The following is a 20507-nucleotide window of genomic DNA, read 5'->3' as shown; positions in this document are numbered from 1 at the left end:
TCACATGTGACTAATTGAATTACTTCAAACGGCATGTCTGTGGCGATAGCTTTCGACAAGCCTCTGTCTCGTGAAACAGCAGGTAGCGCGACAAACAAGGGGGTATTTGAAAGGTACGGAAGCCTTTGGCTGTAAACTCACTCTAGACATCAAACAGTTGACATCATTTCATTTCCTCTGGGAAAAGGTGTTTTAAACACAAGCCATATGCATGGACATTGAGGTAGAAGAGTTTCCGTCAATACCATGTGGCAGATTAAATACTCAGGCCCAACATGTTCCCAAAAGAACAATATCGACATCAAATTTCACCACTTTGCTCCAGTCATCCTGCTGCAGTGAATACTTCTAAATGCCACATCTCTTTTACACCGGGGGCAAAACGCCTGACTGGAGAGTCAGCGGCCGATATAGCATGTAAGCTGATTCTGTAAACCATATTTTAAAAGGGGGGGTGATTCACCGGTAATGTGATATTGGCACTTCCCTGGTAAATGTTATGTGTCTTTGTTGACACAATAGGAGATGCACTCATAATGTCCTTCGGAGCGCAAATGGGTGATGCCGGTTGTATTATGTCACACGGAGACGCATCCTTCCGTACCTGCTGTCTGGTGAGTGATCGCTGATGCGTTGAGTACTTTTGTACACCCGGTTGGGAGGGGGGAGGGGAGGGGGGGGTGGGGGTGGGGGGGGGGGGGGGGTTCGCCACGCCTTCGCTTTGTGGCGTGCTCAGTCAGGATGCTGCTGCCCTAGATGTCCCGCCACGTCCTCGGGGCCGGTGCGCTCCAGTGCTCCGTCTGCAATCCTACTTTACCATCTGAATGATGAAGTGTAGCAGGGACGGTATCATAGGCTATTACCATACAGCTGCTAAGGGCATAGACCTCTGGTCACTGACAGACCGAGGGAGATATAGTGTGAAAACAAAAAAGGAATGGGGGTAAAAAAAAAAAAGAAAAGAAAAGAAAAAGGTTATTACCTGCGTTTGTACAGTAGCCTCGTCTCTCTGGCTTTGACCGTGCAGTCGTAATGATAAAAGGAAGGGAGGCGACTTTAGTTCATGCAGAAGTTTCACTATAATGCTTTTGTGGTGTAAATATTTCACTGACATTGATGGTATCTCCGTGCGATATCATTAAAAGTTAGATATATTCAGTGTAAGCCCCTTTCTTTTCTTTTTTTTTCTTTATCTTTTTTTTTTACTTCAATGCATTGTGTTTCGTGCAGTCCTCCCAGTGTCCTTGGTGTTGCAGGCTTCAAACACATGCTGACTACCTGGCTTTCCCTAAGTCAGGAGCCGAGATCATTAGCCATGACAACCCTGAAATGTGACTTGGCAGACAATAATGCTTTATGATCAAACAACTTGTCAGTGGCGTCCTGTTGAAATGAAAGAGTGCAAAAAAATAATTCAATAGAGGATCAATCAAATTTCCCCGGCCCAAGTGAGAGAGATTGCTGATGGTGCAGAGAGGAGAGGGGCTATTCCTCCAGGACATGGGAGTTCATTTGGATATTTGTTCTCCCCCTCATGAATGTTCCATTGCGTGACACCATCTCCCCGCTAATCACATTTCACTGGAAAAAAAGGGGGGATGCTTTTAGGGACGTTGAAAAGAGAGAGGTTCTTTTTAATCTTTGAAATGCCTCAAAAGTGACAGAATGCTTTCTCCTGCCAAGACGTGAGCCTCGGATGGGGAGATAAATATGCTGTGGTCAGCTAAGTGTATCTAGTGAGCAGAGAGGCAAATTTAATAATGCATTATCATTCACTGGCGAAGGTGAAATCTCCCTGTCCATCAGGGGGCTGAGGCCTGTTTCATGTTACCCTTCACTGCAAACGAACAAGTGCTTTACTCAGCCATAGCAGAGATGCACCATAGGCACCGGCGCTCTACTATGCATGCTATTTCAGAGTGTCAGGAAAACATGTCTGTTATCAAAGCCATCATCTATTGGACTTGACTGGAGACATTAATGACCGCAGTGCTTATTCTTAACGAATGAATAATAACCTGTCTTTTTTTCTTTCTTTTTTTTCTCCTCCCTACTTCTTCCCTTTGACAACACGGGGTGCATTTTACATATCTGAGCATCTGCTATTATGCAGATTATGAGAACACATTTACCCGGATGCCCTTGGACAACAACATTAAACAATTATGAAGATTATGTACGATGCAGGAAATTTGCGATTCAAAACAAAACACATCTTCAACGTTGGCAACTGTTGCAGTCAGATAAGGTTGACCCTGAATATGTATTACTGTATTTTTTTCAAGACATTTCCGTTGTTTGGGCTGTTTGTATAATTTAGTATTTACATGTAAACAGCAATTAAGTTATGCCAAACCGACGTGCCGCGGCCAGGCACTGCCAAGGTAAACAGCGGCCCTAGCAGTTTGCCACAGTCCATCATGTTTACAGACTTGCAGTGCCGAGTGCTATTTGCAGGCTCTTTTCTTGGCAATGCCTATAAAACACAGCCAATTGGAGGCCGAGCGTTGAGCGTGGTCCCCTCTTATCGTCTGGCAGTCTGCTAGCTGACTTGAGGACATTGTGAGTCAAACCTTTAAATTTTCACTCTACTATAATTACGCTCCCTATACTTGAGCTTTTATATCCTTTCACTGAGAAAGTAAATCATTCCTAATAAAGAGAGGAAGAATGGGGGGCGGAGGGAAAAAGCGCTTGAAGACTAATTCTCTTCGCTCTCTCCCCCTCTCTGTGCTCCATTCTGCTTTTCTTTTTTTTCTTTCCTTTTTTTTTCTGAAAGCCTTTCTGTGAGTCTTCCAGTCACCTTGACTTTGCAGCAGCAGCCTTATAGAGTCTGTTGCTTATCCTGCCTAACCCCAGCCTGTCAATTAGGTGTTTAAAAATTAATCTCTTTAACTGGAAATACCATGCCAGCTTTCTTCCGTCTGCAAATGAAGTGTTATTAATTCACACGGTGCAAAGCCAATGTTATGAATAATGTTATCAAAACAGATTTCCACGCGTTTAACACGTCGCTTCCATTTAAAAACCCCTTAAGTATTTTTATAACTGTGAAACCGGGGCCGCTAATGGATTTGCATCCATTCTTTGAGGGCTCCCTGCACCAGGCACCCACAGAGTGAGTCCTCCTAAGCTGGGCCTTTTAGAGTTTACATTTCCCATTTCCTCTTTAGTTCTTTCATCTTCATTTAAAAGCAGCTCAGTACATCCAGCCTGGATTAGCGCCAGCCAACGTCGCCACTCGCTCAGCAGCAACAGAACGGCGGAGTCTCTCCCGGTAGGATTGCAATGCCAGGCAATGACACCAATGTGTCTCCCCTCCCAAACCCACTGTAGCTCGGATCTTGCTTCAGGCTATCTGGCCAAGCACACCAAGCTAATACTTGTTCTATTTAAACCTGGTGATTATGAGGGATTTCTTCTCTGTTTGTTTGTTTGTTTGAATGCTTAATTATCAATATGTAATTGGCGTGCGTGTGCGATGTTGGGCGCACGTTCAGTGGCACGTTTTTTTTTTTTGCTGCTATGCACATTGCTATCGGGCAGGAACAGGACTCTCCACTCACTATCAGAGTTAAGCTGCATGAGAAGTTGCGCTAATGAATTAATAACTGCTGAACAAAAGGGAACTAAACAATGAGTGAGAAATAAATGGCTTGATGATTAGTGGGTCAGGAAGATTAGCAGGGTATACCGTACAAATGATCTCCTTTTGAAAGTTGAATGATTCCGGCAAAACATGCAATCAATAGTCGAGGCCAATTTAATCTCTGGGATTCTTCTGTCTGTTCAATAAATGGGCTGGTCAATGGAGGTCAATATGCAAAGACAATCTAAACACCCTCAAAGAGTCGCCCCATGTCCTTCCACAGCTATTATCTCCCTGACAGGTGGGTCTCATAGTAAGTCGATAGGTGAGCCATCTCTTCAAGACATCATTATATTCCTTGAGCCATCTCTTCAGTTATTTCATTCACTTTATATACCCTACAGCGCTGTTTCCCAAACAATGGGTTGGGATCCATTTGTGGGTCGCAGAAACATTTTTGTGGGTCCCTTGTTTCCTACATTTTGTTTTTAATTATTATTATTTCCAAACATTTTCATAAAACATTCCCAAAAGAAGCCAAGTTTTTCATGGATTAAAAAGCTAAATTCAATGTTTATTTATTTTCTCAGTAATTCCATGAAGAAATCAAAGAAAGATCCAAGAAATTCCATAAATTAGAACACAAATGTTTAGGAAGAAAATAGCCGGTCTACAAGCTTACAACGTGGCACGAAGTGACACGCTGTGAGCTTGTAGATCGGCTATTTTCACTAGTTTGCGTCCCGGGCATACGTCTCATTTCTCTTTTGGGTCACAAGCGAAAAGGTTTGTCTTTTACCACATGCCCGGAATAGGGACGCTCGGTTTCAGTTGGTTAAAAACCGAGGTTGATTATTGTGACCTCCAACAAGTTCAGTTACCTTAACGCCCGCTCTCTTTTTGACCAACTGTAAGTGATAGGCTCTCCACAAAACACCATTTGCTATCGGCCAGTGTTCACTTTAACCCATTTAGGCCTAGGATTATTGACTGCTTTAACTATTGAAAAATAGCAGATATACAAGCTCACAGCGCGGCACCGAGTGCCGCATGATTTTTCTTTGCAAGTCTTTGAATATATCTATTTAAAAGCGATTATTTGTAACTCAAATATTTGCTTCTGGGGGGTCCCTGGAACAACATATTTTGAGATGGGGGTCCGCGGCCAAATACCTGTAATTTTGGGGGTCCTTGACATGAAAAAGTTTGAGAACAACATGATTTAGAAGAAGGATTTAGAAGTCGGGTCAAAGATCGGGTCAAAGATACTCAAAGACTTGCACACATTTTCACGATTTTTCAAAAATAGCAGATCTACAAGCTCGCAGCGCGGCACTCGGTGCCGCGCTGTGAGCTTGTATATCTGCTATTTTTCTAAGGTTAAAGCATACAATAATGGTTAAAGTGGTTAAAATCTAACGCGACTCGGGCGCGTTCCAGGCATTTGAGAGTTTAAGAGCTCATTTGAAGGTGTAGTGTGCCGGCAGAAACAAAAGTCCTGTAGGCTTTTATGCAGTCATCACAGTCAGCCAAGCCTGTAATCCTCAGAGGTCCGATAATGACATAGCCCCTGCATTTATTACACGGAGGAGAGGAGAGAGGGAAAACGCTGACTTTGAACAAATGAACACCCTGACCTTTATGCAATAAATATGACATGGGCCGCATAAAAAGACAAGATATCTTCCTCCTAAATGGAAGTCAACACTGATTCGCTCCCTTGTTTCCTGCCCTCGTTCTCGCTCTGTATCTGTTTGTCTTTTTCCCCCCTTTCTATTCCTGTATCTCTCTCTCTCTCTCTCTCTCTCTCTCTCTCTCTCTCTCTCTCTCTCTCTCTCTGTGTCTCTCTCTCTCCCTCTCCCTCTGTCCTGCTCTCTGCCTCGTTCATGTGACAGTTAGGCAAAATGATTAAACGCTTTTAGAAATGTTTGTGCGATAGCAGTGCAATTCATAATGCAAACCACAAATTGCAGTGCGTGGAAATCTCAGCCGTGAAAGGTGTGATGTTACGGAATGTTATGGAAAAATCATTCTCCCCGTTCTGAGTTAGCTTCTTAAATGTTATCATTACGGGCGATTTTCTCTCAACAACAGTGGGTGGCATGAAAGTTATTCTTAATCAAGGACTATGAACAGGTCTTTTAAGAGCCCCGATACAGGGCATCAACCCAACTACGCTGTAACGCTTGTAATCTCAATGTGATCTCAATTGAGTATTTGCGATTGCCTCCTTTTGTCACCTCGTACCGCCTCTCTGACAGTAAAGGATTTATGGTTATTTCCTCCATGCAGCCTGTCCATCTGTGGCTCTATCTTCATATGGCCTTGAGAATATGATTCAATTTATTAAGGCAAAGCAACGGACTCATTACTTCAAAGAGGTGGCGCGCGAGAGAGGGAGAGAGAGAGGGGAGAGAAGTGACACACTGAATTGGTTATTAATGGAAAGGCACAGCCATGGGGCAGTTGAAATTTAATGATATCCTACAAGAAAATATGAGGGTGTCAGTTTCCAAAAAGTCATGCTAAATGTCAACGTTTTAAGGTCCCGGCGCTAATTTTATGCCTGTGCACAGTAATGTTTTTGAGAGCATTTAGGAAACACGGCCCAGTGGCCAGCCTGATTGTCCCGCTCACCTTCTCTCCTTTCTCCAAATGGGTTTGTGCAGCAAGTGATTTCATCTCTAAGTGAAGGGAACATTAGGTGGTGTGCGTGCGTTTGCCTGTGCGTTTGTGTGCGTGTGTGTGTCTGTGTGTGCGTGTGTGTGCGCGTGTGTGTGTGTGTGTGTGTGTGTGTGTGTGTGTGTGCGCGTGTGCGTGTGCGTGTGCGTGTGCGTGTGTGTTGGAGGAGGGTTAGAGCCATAGAGGAAAACACGCGTTTTGATTTTCATGCTGTGATAAGAGAGTGGGAGCCAAATGTTACCTGTTAACCCATTTAGGCCTACGATTATTGACTGCTTTAACTATTGAAAAATAGCAGATATATAAGCTCACAGCGCGGCACCGAGTGCCGCACTGCGAGCTTGTAGATCTGCTATTTTTCAATAGTTAAAGCATAAAATAATGGTTAAAGTGGTTCAAATCTAACGCGACTCGGGCGCGTTCCAGGTATTTGAGAGTTAATCTAGCCCAAACGGACCGGGGCTCCTGACTCCGTCCCCCAGCAGGGATGGGGGCAAACGCTCATTTTCCTCTCTCCGTGATGAAAAGGAAATTAGTTTAAATGCGATGAGGGCACATTAGTGTGTGTTCGCTGCTTTTGTGTAATAATGAGTGAGCATACTTTGTGTGTCGGCGTGTGTTTAGAGGATTGTGTGTTTGTGCGTGTCAAAACGTGTGTTTTGCTCTTCTCTAAGAGCGGTGCTTCTCAAACCTTTTCTTGTCAAGGACCCCCATTTGAAAAGATATGCCAGGGAGTCAGGGACCCCCATATATGAGAATATGTTCACGGCTCTGGCAGTGATTCCCACCGATTTTAATTTCAAGGACCCCCAGTTTGACATGCATTTTAGGCTACGGACCCCCATTCAATGGCATTTCTATCTCTGGGACTCGAATTTATATTGTAAAATCAATGTTAATTTAACTCTGAGAGTGTACAAATGGACCCATTTGGTTCCATTTGTACACTCTTGAGTTACATACCCATAAGGATCCATTTATCGTACCTAGCTGCCATTTAGCTGGGGACCCCCTGGAAGTCCCTCAAAGACCCCTGGGGGTCCCTGGACCCCACTTTGAGAACTAACGACTTAGTCTTAGAGTATGCATCACATGAACCCCAACCTGCCCATGTGCACAGCATATGCAGGTGTTAGTCATACCTAAGGAATTTCTCTTCTATGTATCATCACACACACATTGCCACAGAATGTTCTCTGTCCACAAACCTGCTTGAGGGGAAGTGACATCATTCCAGGGTGCACCGTACAGTGCTTCAGTGTGTGTGTATATAGATGCATTTAAAGTGGGGGTAAAAATGCACAGTATACCTCCGTTGCATGTGATTTATTTTGCCATAAACTTGAAGAGGCTCCAAAGTGCAGACATCAGTTGCAAGATAAGCTCTCCTCATGTTTTTTTAAGCAGTCAAATTGCATTCAGCTACTTTTCTCCCCCCCCGGCTTTCCATCAGCGCATTTGTAACGGCAGATAGATGTTTCCCTTGACAAGATTTTCCAAATCCAATGCTTTAAGTGCAGGTGGAATAATGCTGTGTTAGCCGCTAATGGCCGTCCGAGAGGTCATAACTACTCCATTTGAAGGAGGCTGCTGCCTTCGCCGCAGCGCTGGCAGGTCAAATCAAATGTAATTGTGCAGTGAAAAGCAGCACCTTGCTTTGTGTCGGCGGCGCTGACAACCGCCAGGTTTAGCATTCAGTTCTCCTGCTGGGAGGAACACAGGTTTGCAAGGACAAAGGCTTCACCTGTCAATATATCACACTGCCTGGCTAGCCAAATGTAGCCCTGCTCGCTCTCTCCTTCTCTCTCTCTCTCTATCTCTTTCTCTCTCTCTCTCTTTCTCTCTCTCTCTCTCTGCCCCCCCTACTCCTCTTCCTTTGAGTCTGTTTCACGTATCTGTCCATCCATCTTCTGTCTTTCACCATCTATCTCTCGTCCAAGAAGCGTCTGAATCCTTCCTCCTCTTGTCTCTATCTTTTTGTATCTTCCTCTCCTCTCCCTCTACCCAGCCCCTTCCGTATGAGGGGCTCTGCTGAAATGTCCTGGGGGACCCAGATTCAAACACAGGAACCAGAAACATATGGCACATTTTCAACTCCCAAGGTCAATTACAGCTATTTATCCAGAGATTGCAGCTAAATTTCCCAAGGTTTCCTCTAGATTTACAGCAGATTGCAACGCGTGTCTGTCACATTTTAAATCAGGACCAGTTTTTCCGTTTGCTTCCCTCTCCGCTCCCCGCGACTCTTCCGTCAAATATTTCAAAAGGCTTTCAAGTGGGTTTTAGACATGTTTTATCTCCGGTTATCATGTGCCCCATCTTTTTTTCCCTGAGTCTCGCTAGGTCCAAGTGCCGCGTGCAACACAAATCTAATAACATGTAAATTGGAGATAAGCCCAGATCCCTCCAAGTGATATTTTTTTACATTCATAGTTTGTCAAGTCAATTCCTGGGCCCCTGTTTTAGCAGCACAACACATGAGGAGTGAGAAAATTAACTGGATAGGTGATTCATCATTGCTAGCACACTGTCAAGGACTCCCTCTGCAGCTATTGAGAACAGGGTGGAGGAGGAGGATGCTGGTGGGGGGGGGGGGGGGGGGGCGCGCGTTGTTTTAAATTATGGCATTTCATTCAGAATGCATTGTATTTACAGCGTCCCATTTTTATTTGTGGCTCCTATTATCCGCCGAAACAGTTGTGCGTGAAATGTTATTTGTGACAAGGGGTGACCTGGCCGGTGTTTTTCCATACAGTAAGTATTTCATAGTCAGTGGGGGGGGGGGGGGGGGGGGGGCCTTAACTGTGCCTTTACCGTGTGCACGGAAAAAGGCACAAGAGCCTGTCACAGCTGCTGTTGGCAGCCAGGCTAGCGGAGAGAAATATCACCTGGAAACAGAGCACTCCATTCCGCAGGCCCCCATCACTCCAACGCCTGTCGCTGTAATTAAGTTGAAGTCAATGATTCTGGATGCGATGGTGAGAAATAAACATGCGAACACATGCCAGCGTTCACAGCCAGACACATGGAGAGAGAGGTGGTGCTGAGGATGGAGAGGGGGGGCACGGAGGGGAAAGAGCAGCATTGGTAACATGGGGGGATCTAGATCATGTTCTTTCGAATGTACATTTGAGTTTCATTAAAGCCCGTAGTGATTATATTGATTGGATTAGCCGTTTATTAACTTTCGCATCTCTTTTTTTTTCCTTGAAAGTGCCGGTATTTATGCATAGCTCCTGGTGGAAATGTTATCTGACAAGGGGTTGCTGTTTTGTGGTTGGAGTACTGTCGAACAAAACACGCTGTTTGCTTTTCCCAGAGCATGACAGGTTGTTTCCCCTGCAACAAAGCCATCAAATATTCCGTGTGATCCGACGTTGTGTTGGAGGGGGAGGCCTGCTGAGTGGGAAGCCGGAGTTTGTTAAAGCAATGATTTATGATTAATGCCAACATTAAATAAGGGACAAAGTGCCTACAGTACAAATCAATTACAAAGCTACAACGGTAGACCTTTCCCCAAGGTCTACTAACGTCTGTGGTTGTTATGCTCATTTTATTGGAGGTAATATGGCAGAGGGTGATGCATGCACCTACTACGCACAATACGTCTGCATCAGCACGATTGGGAGGGCAAAGCGTAATGCCTTTGATCTTTGATTAGCTATTTTATTGAGATAAAACAGGAGTCTGATACTGCAGCGCAGCAGGAGAAGTTCTTTTTTTCTTTCTTTCCTTCTTTTACATGCCCACCCCAACGCCCTCGTTGAAACGCAGAAGGGAATGCACCAAGCAAAACAAATTACCACAGGAGTGGCTTCTTAAAAGTAGGCAATTCATTATTTTTATGAAGTTAAATTATAAACAAATTTTAATCCATTAGGCAACCATCCATTCTAATTAATCAACAGGAGCGAACTCCATCTGAAAAAGGAGAAAGGTTGTTTACTCTCTCCACGGACCAGCGGTGCATATTTCACCATCTTCCCTTCGCAGAAAGAGAGAGAGAGAGAGAGAGAGAGAGAGAGAGAGAGAGGAAAGAAGGGGGGGGGGGGAAACCCACACACACACTCCAAATCACAAACCTAAACTGTGAATCTGAACACTCGACTTTTGGCGAGTGCATGTTTCCAGGGCATTTGCAGATGCTTGAAATAATCTCCAATGTTTTTGCTCAATCTGCTCTGAGGATGGGTGAAATAAATACTTTAAACTAATTAATGTAAGACCAGCTGTTCCCACCACTTGGCTGGCGTTGGTGAATATTGATGGAGGGAGGGAGGGAGGGAGGGAGGGAGGGAGGGAGGGAGAGCTGCTCGGCTCCATTCTGTTTGTTCAAGAGTCAGGACGCCACATAAACACCTATGAATACTGGATGAGAGTGGAGCGGGCCACTGTGCACGGCACCACGCTACCAATTGCCAAATTAGATTAACAATTAAACAGCCGATTTTTTCCCCCCTTCTTTTTTATGTTTTAAACCAGGGGTCTTCAACGTTTTCAGGCCATTAAGGACCCCTTAACTGAAAGAGAGATGAAGCAGGGACCCCCACTACATATAGGTATAAAATTGTGTTGCAGATTAAAAATGTTCATAGATATCTTAGACAGCTTAGACTTGTTTGACAGCACTGTCATCATGTTGGAGTAATGGGTATTTTAGGACATTTAACCACTTGAACCATCAAATACTTTAGTCTGCTCTTCTTTTCCCTCTACAAACCACTTTGCCAAAAATTGCCGATCTACAAGTCTGTAGATCTGCTATTTTTGGCTAATGTTCCACTCAGAATAGGGATGCGAGGGTTTAAATGGTTAATGTAAAAAACATGATCCTATCACACACAGATTTGGCGGCCCCCCTGTAGTAACTCTGAGGACCCCCTAGGGGTCCCGGACCCCCTGTTGAAGACCCCTGTTTTAAACAATGCCTTAAGTGAATAAATGTATATTTAATCAATCTGTATGGCTGAGTATGTCAATACAATATACCTGGTACATCTGCAGTAGTTTGAGGTGGTCTTCCTGGAGTAATGTTTTTTTTTAGGTATACCCATTACCCATTACTCCAGGAAGACCACCTCAAACTCTTCCTATTGAGAAATGTAGACCCCACTGTTTGGGTATTAACACTTCTGGTCGATAAGTTCAAATCGTAATATCTGTCCTGCCCAAGTGCATGTTTCGTCTTAGCTCACTGGTAGAAATGTTGTTCCTCCGTGCGGGAGACCCCGGTTCGAATCCTGAGGAGGAACATAAATCTCAGGGATTGCAGCTTTAATTAGCTGTCTGTGAGATGGACCGAGGACGTTTACCATTGGGTAAACTCGGACGGAAAACAGCTCTTACGATATTGAAGAAGCAAGTGTGGCACTGTCTCACTTTTATATAGTATAGGTCCAGGAAATCGGCGTATCTGTCTATTTATCTGCATGCCTATATCAGTCTACAAGTCGGTCCACCTCTGGGTTTCTGTGTCTTTGTAATGTATGCACGTGCCTGCGTGTGTCTGCATATGTCTGTCTCGCATCTCTTTCTTTCTCTGCATCTCTGTCTTTTCTACCCTCCACCACACACACACACACACACACACACACACACACACACACACACACACACACACACACACACACGCACACACACACACACACACACCCCCAGAGGCCTGGTGGAGAGGCTGGACAGCAGATGGCAGGGCTCTGCCCCTCTGCCGGTGATGAATGGAGGATGATGTCATCTCAGGTTTGACAGGCACCCGTGCGTGTGGCGCGTGCACAAAGGAAGCGCAAGCCTCTGGGGTCGACGCGCGGGGCCTGCTTCTGATTTTTGGAATCGCCATGACATCTCTTAACCCATTTAGGCCTAGGATTATTGACTACTTTAACCATTGAAAAATAGCAGATATACAAGCTCACAGCGCGGCACCGAGTGCCGCGCTGCGAGCTTGTAGATCTGCTATTTTTGAAAAATCATGATTTTTCTTTGCAAGTCTTTGAATATATCTATTTAAAAGCGAACATTTGTAAATCAAATATTTGCTTCTGGGGGGTCCCTGGAACAACATATTTTGAGATGGGGGTCCGTGGCTAAATACCTGTAATTTTGGGGGTCCTTGACATGAAAAAGTTTGAGAACCACTGATTTAGAGGAAGGATTTAGAAGTCGGGTCAAAGATCGGGTCAAAGATATTCATAGACTTGCACTCATTTTCACGATTTTTCAAAAATAGCAGACCTACAAGCTCGCAGCCTGTGAGCTTGTAGATCTGCTATTTTTCTAAGGTTAAAGGCCCATTCCCACTGGGCCAGATAACAGATATCTAGAGATATTTCTCCAGATATTTTTCCTTGCAAAGTGGATGGTAGATACAGATAAAAAAAAAAGTCTACCACAGATATTTGCCACAGATACTTTTATCTGTGGCAAATATTTTTTTTATCTGTATCTACCATCCACTTTGCATGGAAAAATATCTGGAGAAATATCTCCAGATATCTTTTATCTGGCCCAGTGGGAATGGGCCTTTAAGCATACAATAATGGTTAAAGTGGTTAAAATCTAACGCGACTCGGGCGCGTTCCAGGTATTTGAGAGTTAAATGGGAAAAGCTGGATTTATGTCCTGCTATATATTGTTTAACCCCTCGCTCAAGCCTTGAGAGGAGAAACAACACACCTAGACTCTCCTAAGAGGCAGACACCGCTATGCTTCTGAGTGCTGGGATTGGCTTTTTCTAACCGATCAATACAGATCTGTTCGTCGCTACTGGTCACTTAGAGTCCGCTTCACTGTTTCTCAGGCTTATATAGCCTTTATGGTTGCCTTCTATATCTATCTGTGAATGATTATGAAAAATGTGAACTGCACAATAAAATGCTCAGTGTAAAACTGAGGATTTGGTGTAAAGTAACTAAGTACATTTACTTAAGCACTGTACTTAGGTACAATCTTGAGGTATTTGTACTTTACTTGAGTATTTCCAATTTCCAATACTTTTACTTCTACTCCACTACATTTCGGATCCAAATATTGGACTTTTACTCCAAAACTTTAGTTACTAGTTACTTTACAGTAATAAATTATACTATTACAAAACATACATTAACCAATTTAGCCCTATTTTATACCTAGGCTTGAAAATAGCCGATCTGATGCCACGCGTTGTGAGCTTGTAGATTGTAGATGCTATTTTCAAACATTTTGTACTTTTACTTTTGGTACTTTAAGTACATTTTGATACCAAAACTTTCATACTTTTACTCAAGTACATTTTGAATTCTGGTCTTTTACTTGTAACGGAGTATTTCTACATTGCAGTATTGATACTTTTACTTACAGGTAAGTATAAACATGTGAGTACTTTTTCCACCTCTGGGATTTGACTGTGTCTGGATAAAAATATTTGAATGGTTACAAATGTTTTAATGTGTTTTTGTTGTTGTTGTTTTTGTTTTGTCATTTCCAGAAGATAACCCGATGTGCACCCCAACAGCGAGAGACAGCTATGAGAGGTTGTCGTTTGCCGGACAGGCTCTGCCCCCGGGCTTCCCCTCGCCCTTCCTCTTCCCCGACGGTCTGTCATCGATAGAGACCCTACTCACCAACATACAGGTAGATATAGACCCTACTCACCAACATACAGGTAGATATAGACCCTACTCACCAACATACAGGTAGATAGAGACCCTACTCACCAACATACAGGTAGATAGAGACCCTACTCACCAACATACAGGTAGATATAGACCCTACTCACCAACATACTGGTAGATAGAGACCCTACTCACCAACATACAGGTAGATAGAGACCCTACTCACCAACATACTGGTAGATAGAGACCCTACTCACCAACATACTGGTAGATAGAGACCCTACTCACCAACATACAGGTAGATAGAGACCCTACACACCAACATACAGGTAGATAGAGACCCTACTCACCAACATACAGGTAGATAGAGACCCTACTCACCAACATACAGGTAGCTTCCGCTTTAAAATCCTCAGTGTTAATTTACTGTAACTGTGAACATGTATAAATGGAGCCAAATGCTCTCAGTGATAAATGAACTATTGCATTTACTGTGATCCTTGTTTTACATGAGTTAAATACAATCACTCTGATTCCTGTTCCAACAATAGAAATCCATCACTGGTATATTCCCAAGTTTGTGGAACCAGTAAGACGCCTAAGGGGCGAAAACCGACCTCGCCCTTGCTCAGGGGGCGAGGTCGCGCAGGACGGAATTCGCACAGGATGGAATTAATTTTTTTAAATATATATATCGGACCATTTACCCATATATGGAGATCCCTGATACCCATATATGCAGTGTTGGGAAAGTTCACTTTCAAAATGAACTAGTTCAAGTTCAAGTTCAAATCTTCAAAAATTAACTTGTTCATTTCATAGTTCATAATTCTACATTTTGAACAAAAGTTCATGGTTCCCCAAAATGAACTAACTTAGTTCTTTTTAGTTCTTTTTTTAACCATAATATTTTTATACTTTTGGCTATTCAAAAAAAAAAAAAAGAAAAAAAAAGTTTAGACGTTGCTGCAAGCTATTATTTGTCAAAATTATTGACACAGCCCAGATAGAACCACACACAGCAATTAGGCCGGCTTTACACTGCCACTGAAATCTACCCTGAATCAGATCTGAGTCACATCAAAAGTGGAATCCGATTTTTTTTAAATAGTCTAAATCCAGACAGGTCACATGCAGGTCACATGAAATCCGATTTCTAGAAACCACATCCAGAGGTGGTTTCAAATCTGATTCAAATCTGATTTCTAAAGATGTGTCTCAGTCTGAATGCACTAACCTGATCTAACGAGCCAAGTCACATAATATGAAACTTCTAATCTCAGATTTCATGTGACCTTCATTTAGACTAATTTAAGCAAATCAGATTCCAATCTTGATGTGACACAGATCTGATTCAGGCTGGATTTGAAAATCAGTCTGAACACACAGATCAGATCTGTTTCACTTGCAAATGCAGTGTGAACAGTCTGGCCAAAAGATCAGATTTGAGAACGAAATCAGATTCAGGATAGATTTGACTGCAGTCTAAATCCAACCTAATTTCATCCAACTTAACATTGAGGTGCCCACAATATTTAGGTGCCCAGTGCCCAGTCTTCCTGCACCCTTATTGTGAAGGGCTGAAGGCAGAAGTTTCTAAACCTCACGCACAGCATGTTTCCGCGTTGGTTAGAATAGCTGATCTACAAGCTCACGTTGTCTCGTGGATGCGACGCGAAGCTTGCAGATCAGCTATTTTCACTGTGCAACACACATACGACAGTATTGTCAGGCTTTACTTGCGAGTTGCAACTGCGAGACGCAACGAGGAGGAGATTCACAGTGCTTCATGTGATGAAACGCCAGCTACAGACAGCACTGCATATCAACGTTCGGGAGGAGCTGCGTGCAGTGCGTGCTATTGGAGCATGTGAATGAAAAGAGAGACGAGAGGACAGATGACCGCGGAGGCGCGGACCGCCGCATGAACGGCCGACGAATGCCGTTCATAGGCGTCAGAATGAACGCGTTCGACATCGTTCATCAAGCGAACGTTCAGTTCACGTTCGCACAAAATATGAACGTGTTCATGAACGATCGTTCATTGAACGCGTTCGGTTTCATACAACTGTACATTGTGCAAGTACAGTAACGGCAGGGTAAGAAGCTAAGAACATAGGCACAAATCTGAGCTATCCGTGTGCAAAAGTTGGAGTCTGTAGAACCAACCGTGTGCTGAGAGACCCCAGACATGCTTACTCAGTTACTCGTTATGTGAAAGTCCTATGACGTCTGACATCATACATACAATCCCTTTTATGCCCATATATGGATATCCCTGTCTGTAGAACCAGTAAAATAATTTGGGCAGTGTCATAATAAACCACAGAGCTTATTATTGGCGATAAATTATCCATAATCCAATATAAAAGTCCTATGGACCTTTTCTTGAGGAAAGCATGAAGATGCTACAGCAAATTCCTCCCTCCTTCCACCTACAAAAATAGGTCATCATCCCTGGACCGCTAACAGGTTTGGGGAAGGCGAACCGTGGAGACACTCCCTAAACTCTGGGAGGCACGCGCACACGTTCAAATTTGACCTCCACAATATCCTGCACCCAATACACTAAAACCCACACTTTTTAAGACCTTGCAACTTAGTCCCTGTGTAAATCTGCAGACCTTGACAGCCTTCCTCTCCTCAGAGTGCCATTTAGGCTTCAATGCAAACACCCCCAGTCAGAAAGATGAATGTATTTGCCTTGTGTGTGAGTGTAATGATGTGTATACAGCACTGCCCTTCTCGTTACACCCGCTACGGTTTGGCATCAGAGTCCCTGCGTCTCCTTTGGCTCCTGTGCGATAATTAGAAAGCCACACGTTGTAAAACCCTCTCCAACTCCCAGCACTCCGCTAAGTCATCTCTGATAATGATCTCTGCGTTGAATATTTATATACAAATCAACAAAATGAAGCCGAGCGGAAAATTAAGATAAAGCAACTTAGTATAAATTGGGGTCACGAGAATCAACAATTAGTAAGATATAGCCGGCTGCATTTGGTGTAATTGCACGTCGATGGGGAATAGTTGTCGCCAAGACGGCATGCAGTACTATACCGCTGTGTCCTTAATTTATCCTCTGTCATGCGCCTCAAACAGCAGATCTACAAGCTCACAACCTGCCGTGACACGATGCGGCACATTGTGAGCCATTAGATGGTCTGCTTTTGCCGCATGCAGGGACGTGCTGGGCCCCTGATTCAGCCCGGGAAAAAGAGTTGTAGAGGCCCTCATTGCGCGCTATAGAGAGAGATCTCTTTGCGCTGCTGCTACTCAAAGATTTGCCATTTCAGATCATGACAAGTGACAAGCCAGTGGGCCACATGAGTTATATTTCATCATTGTCGGGTGGAAACCTTGTATGTCCAAAACCATTTTAAAATGATTTAAACTAGTGAAAACAGCCGATCTACAAGCACACAACGCCTCGCGGTGCGAGGCGTTGTGTGCTTGTAGATCTGCTGTTTTCACTACTTTTGTGCAACGGCCTTATATGATGAAGCAGGGCTTTACTTTAAATGTATACATTTGAAACTTGGAGATACGAGGTTTCTGCCCGACAGTGACGATTTACTTTGTTGGCCGCCCAGCCCCCAAAATGAAACAAAGGCCAACATTTTATTTTAAATATTTTCCTAATGGCCGGCCTGGTCCAGGCCGGGAATGAACCGGCCGTTCGGGAGTTGTCCCGCTTTTCCCAATGGCCAGCACGTCCCTGGCCGCATGACACCGGGGCACAACAAAGTATAACAGGCTTATGATTCAGAGAGCTGTACCTCCCAATTGTCAAGAAGGTCTTAGGAGGGTTGGCTCTACGACTGATACTATGGCATTTGCATTACCCACTCAAGCTGTGTGTCTTGTAAGGAGCTTACACATGCAAATGCAAAGTCTGACATATCTCTGCCAATCCAGTTGCGGCTGACATCGCCTTACTTGGAGGAAAGCAGGTACAAAAGAGGTTCAGCAGATACCACAGTGGAGGGAGAGGGCTCAACGTGTGAGGGTCAAGCTGTGGCCCTCACACCATACAGACCCCTCACTCTCTTCTCAGTGGACGTGAGCTTTTTTCGTGATGGCAAAAAATTCAACTTAATCCATTTAGGCCTAGAATTATTTAATGCTTTGACTGTTGAAAAATAAGCAGATCTACAAGCTCACAGCACGGCACCGAGTGCCGCAATGCGAGCTTGTAGATCTGCTATTTTTGAAAAGTCGTGAAATATTTTGCAAATCTCTCGATATATGTATTTTGAAGGCAAACATTTGTAACAAGAAATGTTATTTCTGGGTATCCCTGGAACAACATATTTTGAGATGGGGGTTCGCGGCAAAACACATGTAACTTGACATGAAAAAGTTTGAGAACCACTGATTCAGAAGAAGGATATAGAAGGCGTTCATAGAATCGGGTCAAAAATATTCAGTCTTCCACAAATGTTCACCATTCTTCAAAACATAGCAGATCTACAAGCTCGCCCCGCGCTGTGAGCTTGTGTATCTGCTATTTTTTAATAGTTAAAGCATAAAGTAACGGCTAGAGTGGTTCAAATCTAAAGTGACACAGATTTGCGTTTAGGCCTAAATTAACCAGCAGTATGAAAGTTCAACATGTTTTCCACCTGCTATCTCAGGACGTGGCAGAGCGGAACGAGTGTCCTCTCTGGGCTGACTCCTGCAGTCTCTCGCTGCATGTCACAACTCTGACCAAAAGGGGTCAGACCAACTCGGCACTCATAGCTTCTGTAATTCATTATTAAACTGATTAAAACCAAGCACTTGGCTTTCCTTTCTTTTTCTTTTCATTCTTTTTTTTTTTTTTACGGATGGTGTTTCCTCACTCGCTGCCACACAGACGTCTTTAGAATTGACCATAGAGAGCTGAAAGGCGCAGTGGTATGACAGTAATATGCCTGAAAGGGATCACATATCACCAGCCGTGTTTTGTCCCTGTGTGATTCTCCAGTCCTGTGGGCAGTACAAAGCAGTGCTGTGACATACTTTAACTGTGGCTCGCTGTCATTTCATCTTGAAGCTCTTAAATAGCTCACATCGCTCTCCCTCTCTCTCTCTCTCTCTCTCTCTCTCTCTCTCTCTCTCTCTCTCTCTCTCTCTCGCTCTCTCTCTCTCACTCCTCCTCTCCTCCCATTTCCTGTGTCTGTATGGATATGTGTATACATCTGTGCCTGTGTGCCTGTGCGTGCGTGAGTGCGTGCGTGCGTGCGTGCGCGAGCACAGGGCAGTGGTGGAAAGAAATTAAATACATTTACTTAAGTAGCCTACTGTACTTGAGTACAATTTTGAGGTATCTTTTACTTCTACTCCACTACATCTCGGATCTACATATTGTACTTTTACTCCACTACAATTACAGTAGTTATAGTATTATTTTGTTTCTAGTTACTTTGTAGATTTTGATTATTATCACAAAATATACATTAACCACATCAACCCTGTATACATTTCGGCAATTTGAAAATAGCCGATCTACAAGCTCATTGTGAGCTTGTAGATCTGCTATTTTCAAACAATGTTTATACATTGACTTAACCCATTTAGAACGGGTACACATTTTGTGTATCATTATTTTATGCTTTAACTATTGAAAAATAGCAGATATACAAGCTCACAGCGCGGCACCGAGTGCCGCGCTGCGAGCTCGTAGATCTGCTATTTTTGAAAAGTCGTGAACATTAGAATTTTGACCTGATTCTATAAGTGTCTTTTGAATCCTTCTAATTCTAGGCCTATAAATGGGTTAATACTCTAATATAAAAGTACATTTTGATGCCAATACCTTTGCACTTTTTTTAAAGTACATTTTGAATTATTTCTACATGGCAGTATTGATACTTTCACCTGAGTGTAAAAAGAACATGTGATGACTTTTTTCCCGCCACTGTGCGCAGGGCCTGCTGAAGGTGGCCATTGACAACGCACGGGCTCAGGAGAAGCAGGTGCAGCTGGAGAAGACGGAGCTGAAGATGGAGCTGTTCAGGGAGCGGGAGCTCAGGGAGACCCTGGAGAAACAGCTCGCCATCGAGCAGAAGAACAGAGGTACCCCTGAACACTGTGTGTTTGTGCGCGCGTGTGTGTGTGTGTGTGTGTGTGTGTGTGTGTGTGTGTGTGTGTGTGTGTGTGTGTGTGCATGTGTGTGTGTGTGTGTGTGTGTGTGTGTGTGTGTGTGTGTGTGTGTGTGTGTGTGTGTGTGTGTGTGTGTGTGTGAGCAAGCGTGTGGGTGGTATGAGTGCTCTGGTTTGCTGTCTTGAGTTGGATGAATGAATATACCAGTATGCAGTTATGGAAAAAAATACCCAAGTTTCTTACTCAAGTAAAAGTATCAATACTGCAATATAGAAATACTCCGTAACAAGTCCCGGAATTCGACCTTTACTTGAGTAAAAGTACAAAAGTATTGGCATCAAAATGTACTTAAAGTACCAAAAGTAAAAGTACTAACATTTTTGAAAATGGCAGACCTATACAAGCCCACAACGCATTGTGATGCGATGCATTGTGAGCTTGTAGATCAAATATCCTAAGTATAAAATAGGGCTAAAGTGGATCCGAGATGTAGTGGAAAAGTAAAAGTATTGGAAACTGGAAACATTCAAGTACAAATACATCAATCGTACTTAAGTACA

General features: G+C 43.6%; 1 protein-coding gene across 1 annotated transcript in view; it reads left to right on the top strand.

Annotated features, from left to right (window-relative positions):
• The window catches only part of dachd (dachshund d), a 154382-nt gene that overhangs the window by 118541 nt on the left and 15334 nt on the right, over positions 1 to 20507 (top strand). The window contains exons 7-8 of the mRNA XM_080753412.1: positions 13734 to 13879; positions 19773 to 19920. Of these exons, the coding sequence (XP_080609538.1) occupies positions 13734 to 13879; positions 19773 to 19920 (294 nt within the window). The remainder of the gene's footprint in view (positions 1 to 13733; positions 13880 to 19772; positions 19921 to 20507) is intronic.

Source organism: Nannobrachium achirus (assembly GCF_963921795.1).
Source record: "Nannobrachium achirus genome assembly, chromosome: 22".
NCBI lineage: Eukaryota > Metazoa > Chordata > Actinopteri > Myctophiformes > Myctophidae > Nannobrachium > Nannobrachium achirus.
Note: the sequence above shows the minus strand (reverse complement) of the source record. Positions and strands in the feature narration are given on the sequence as shown.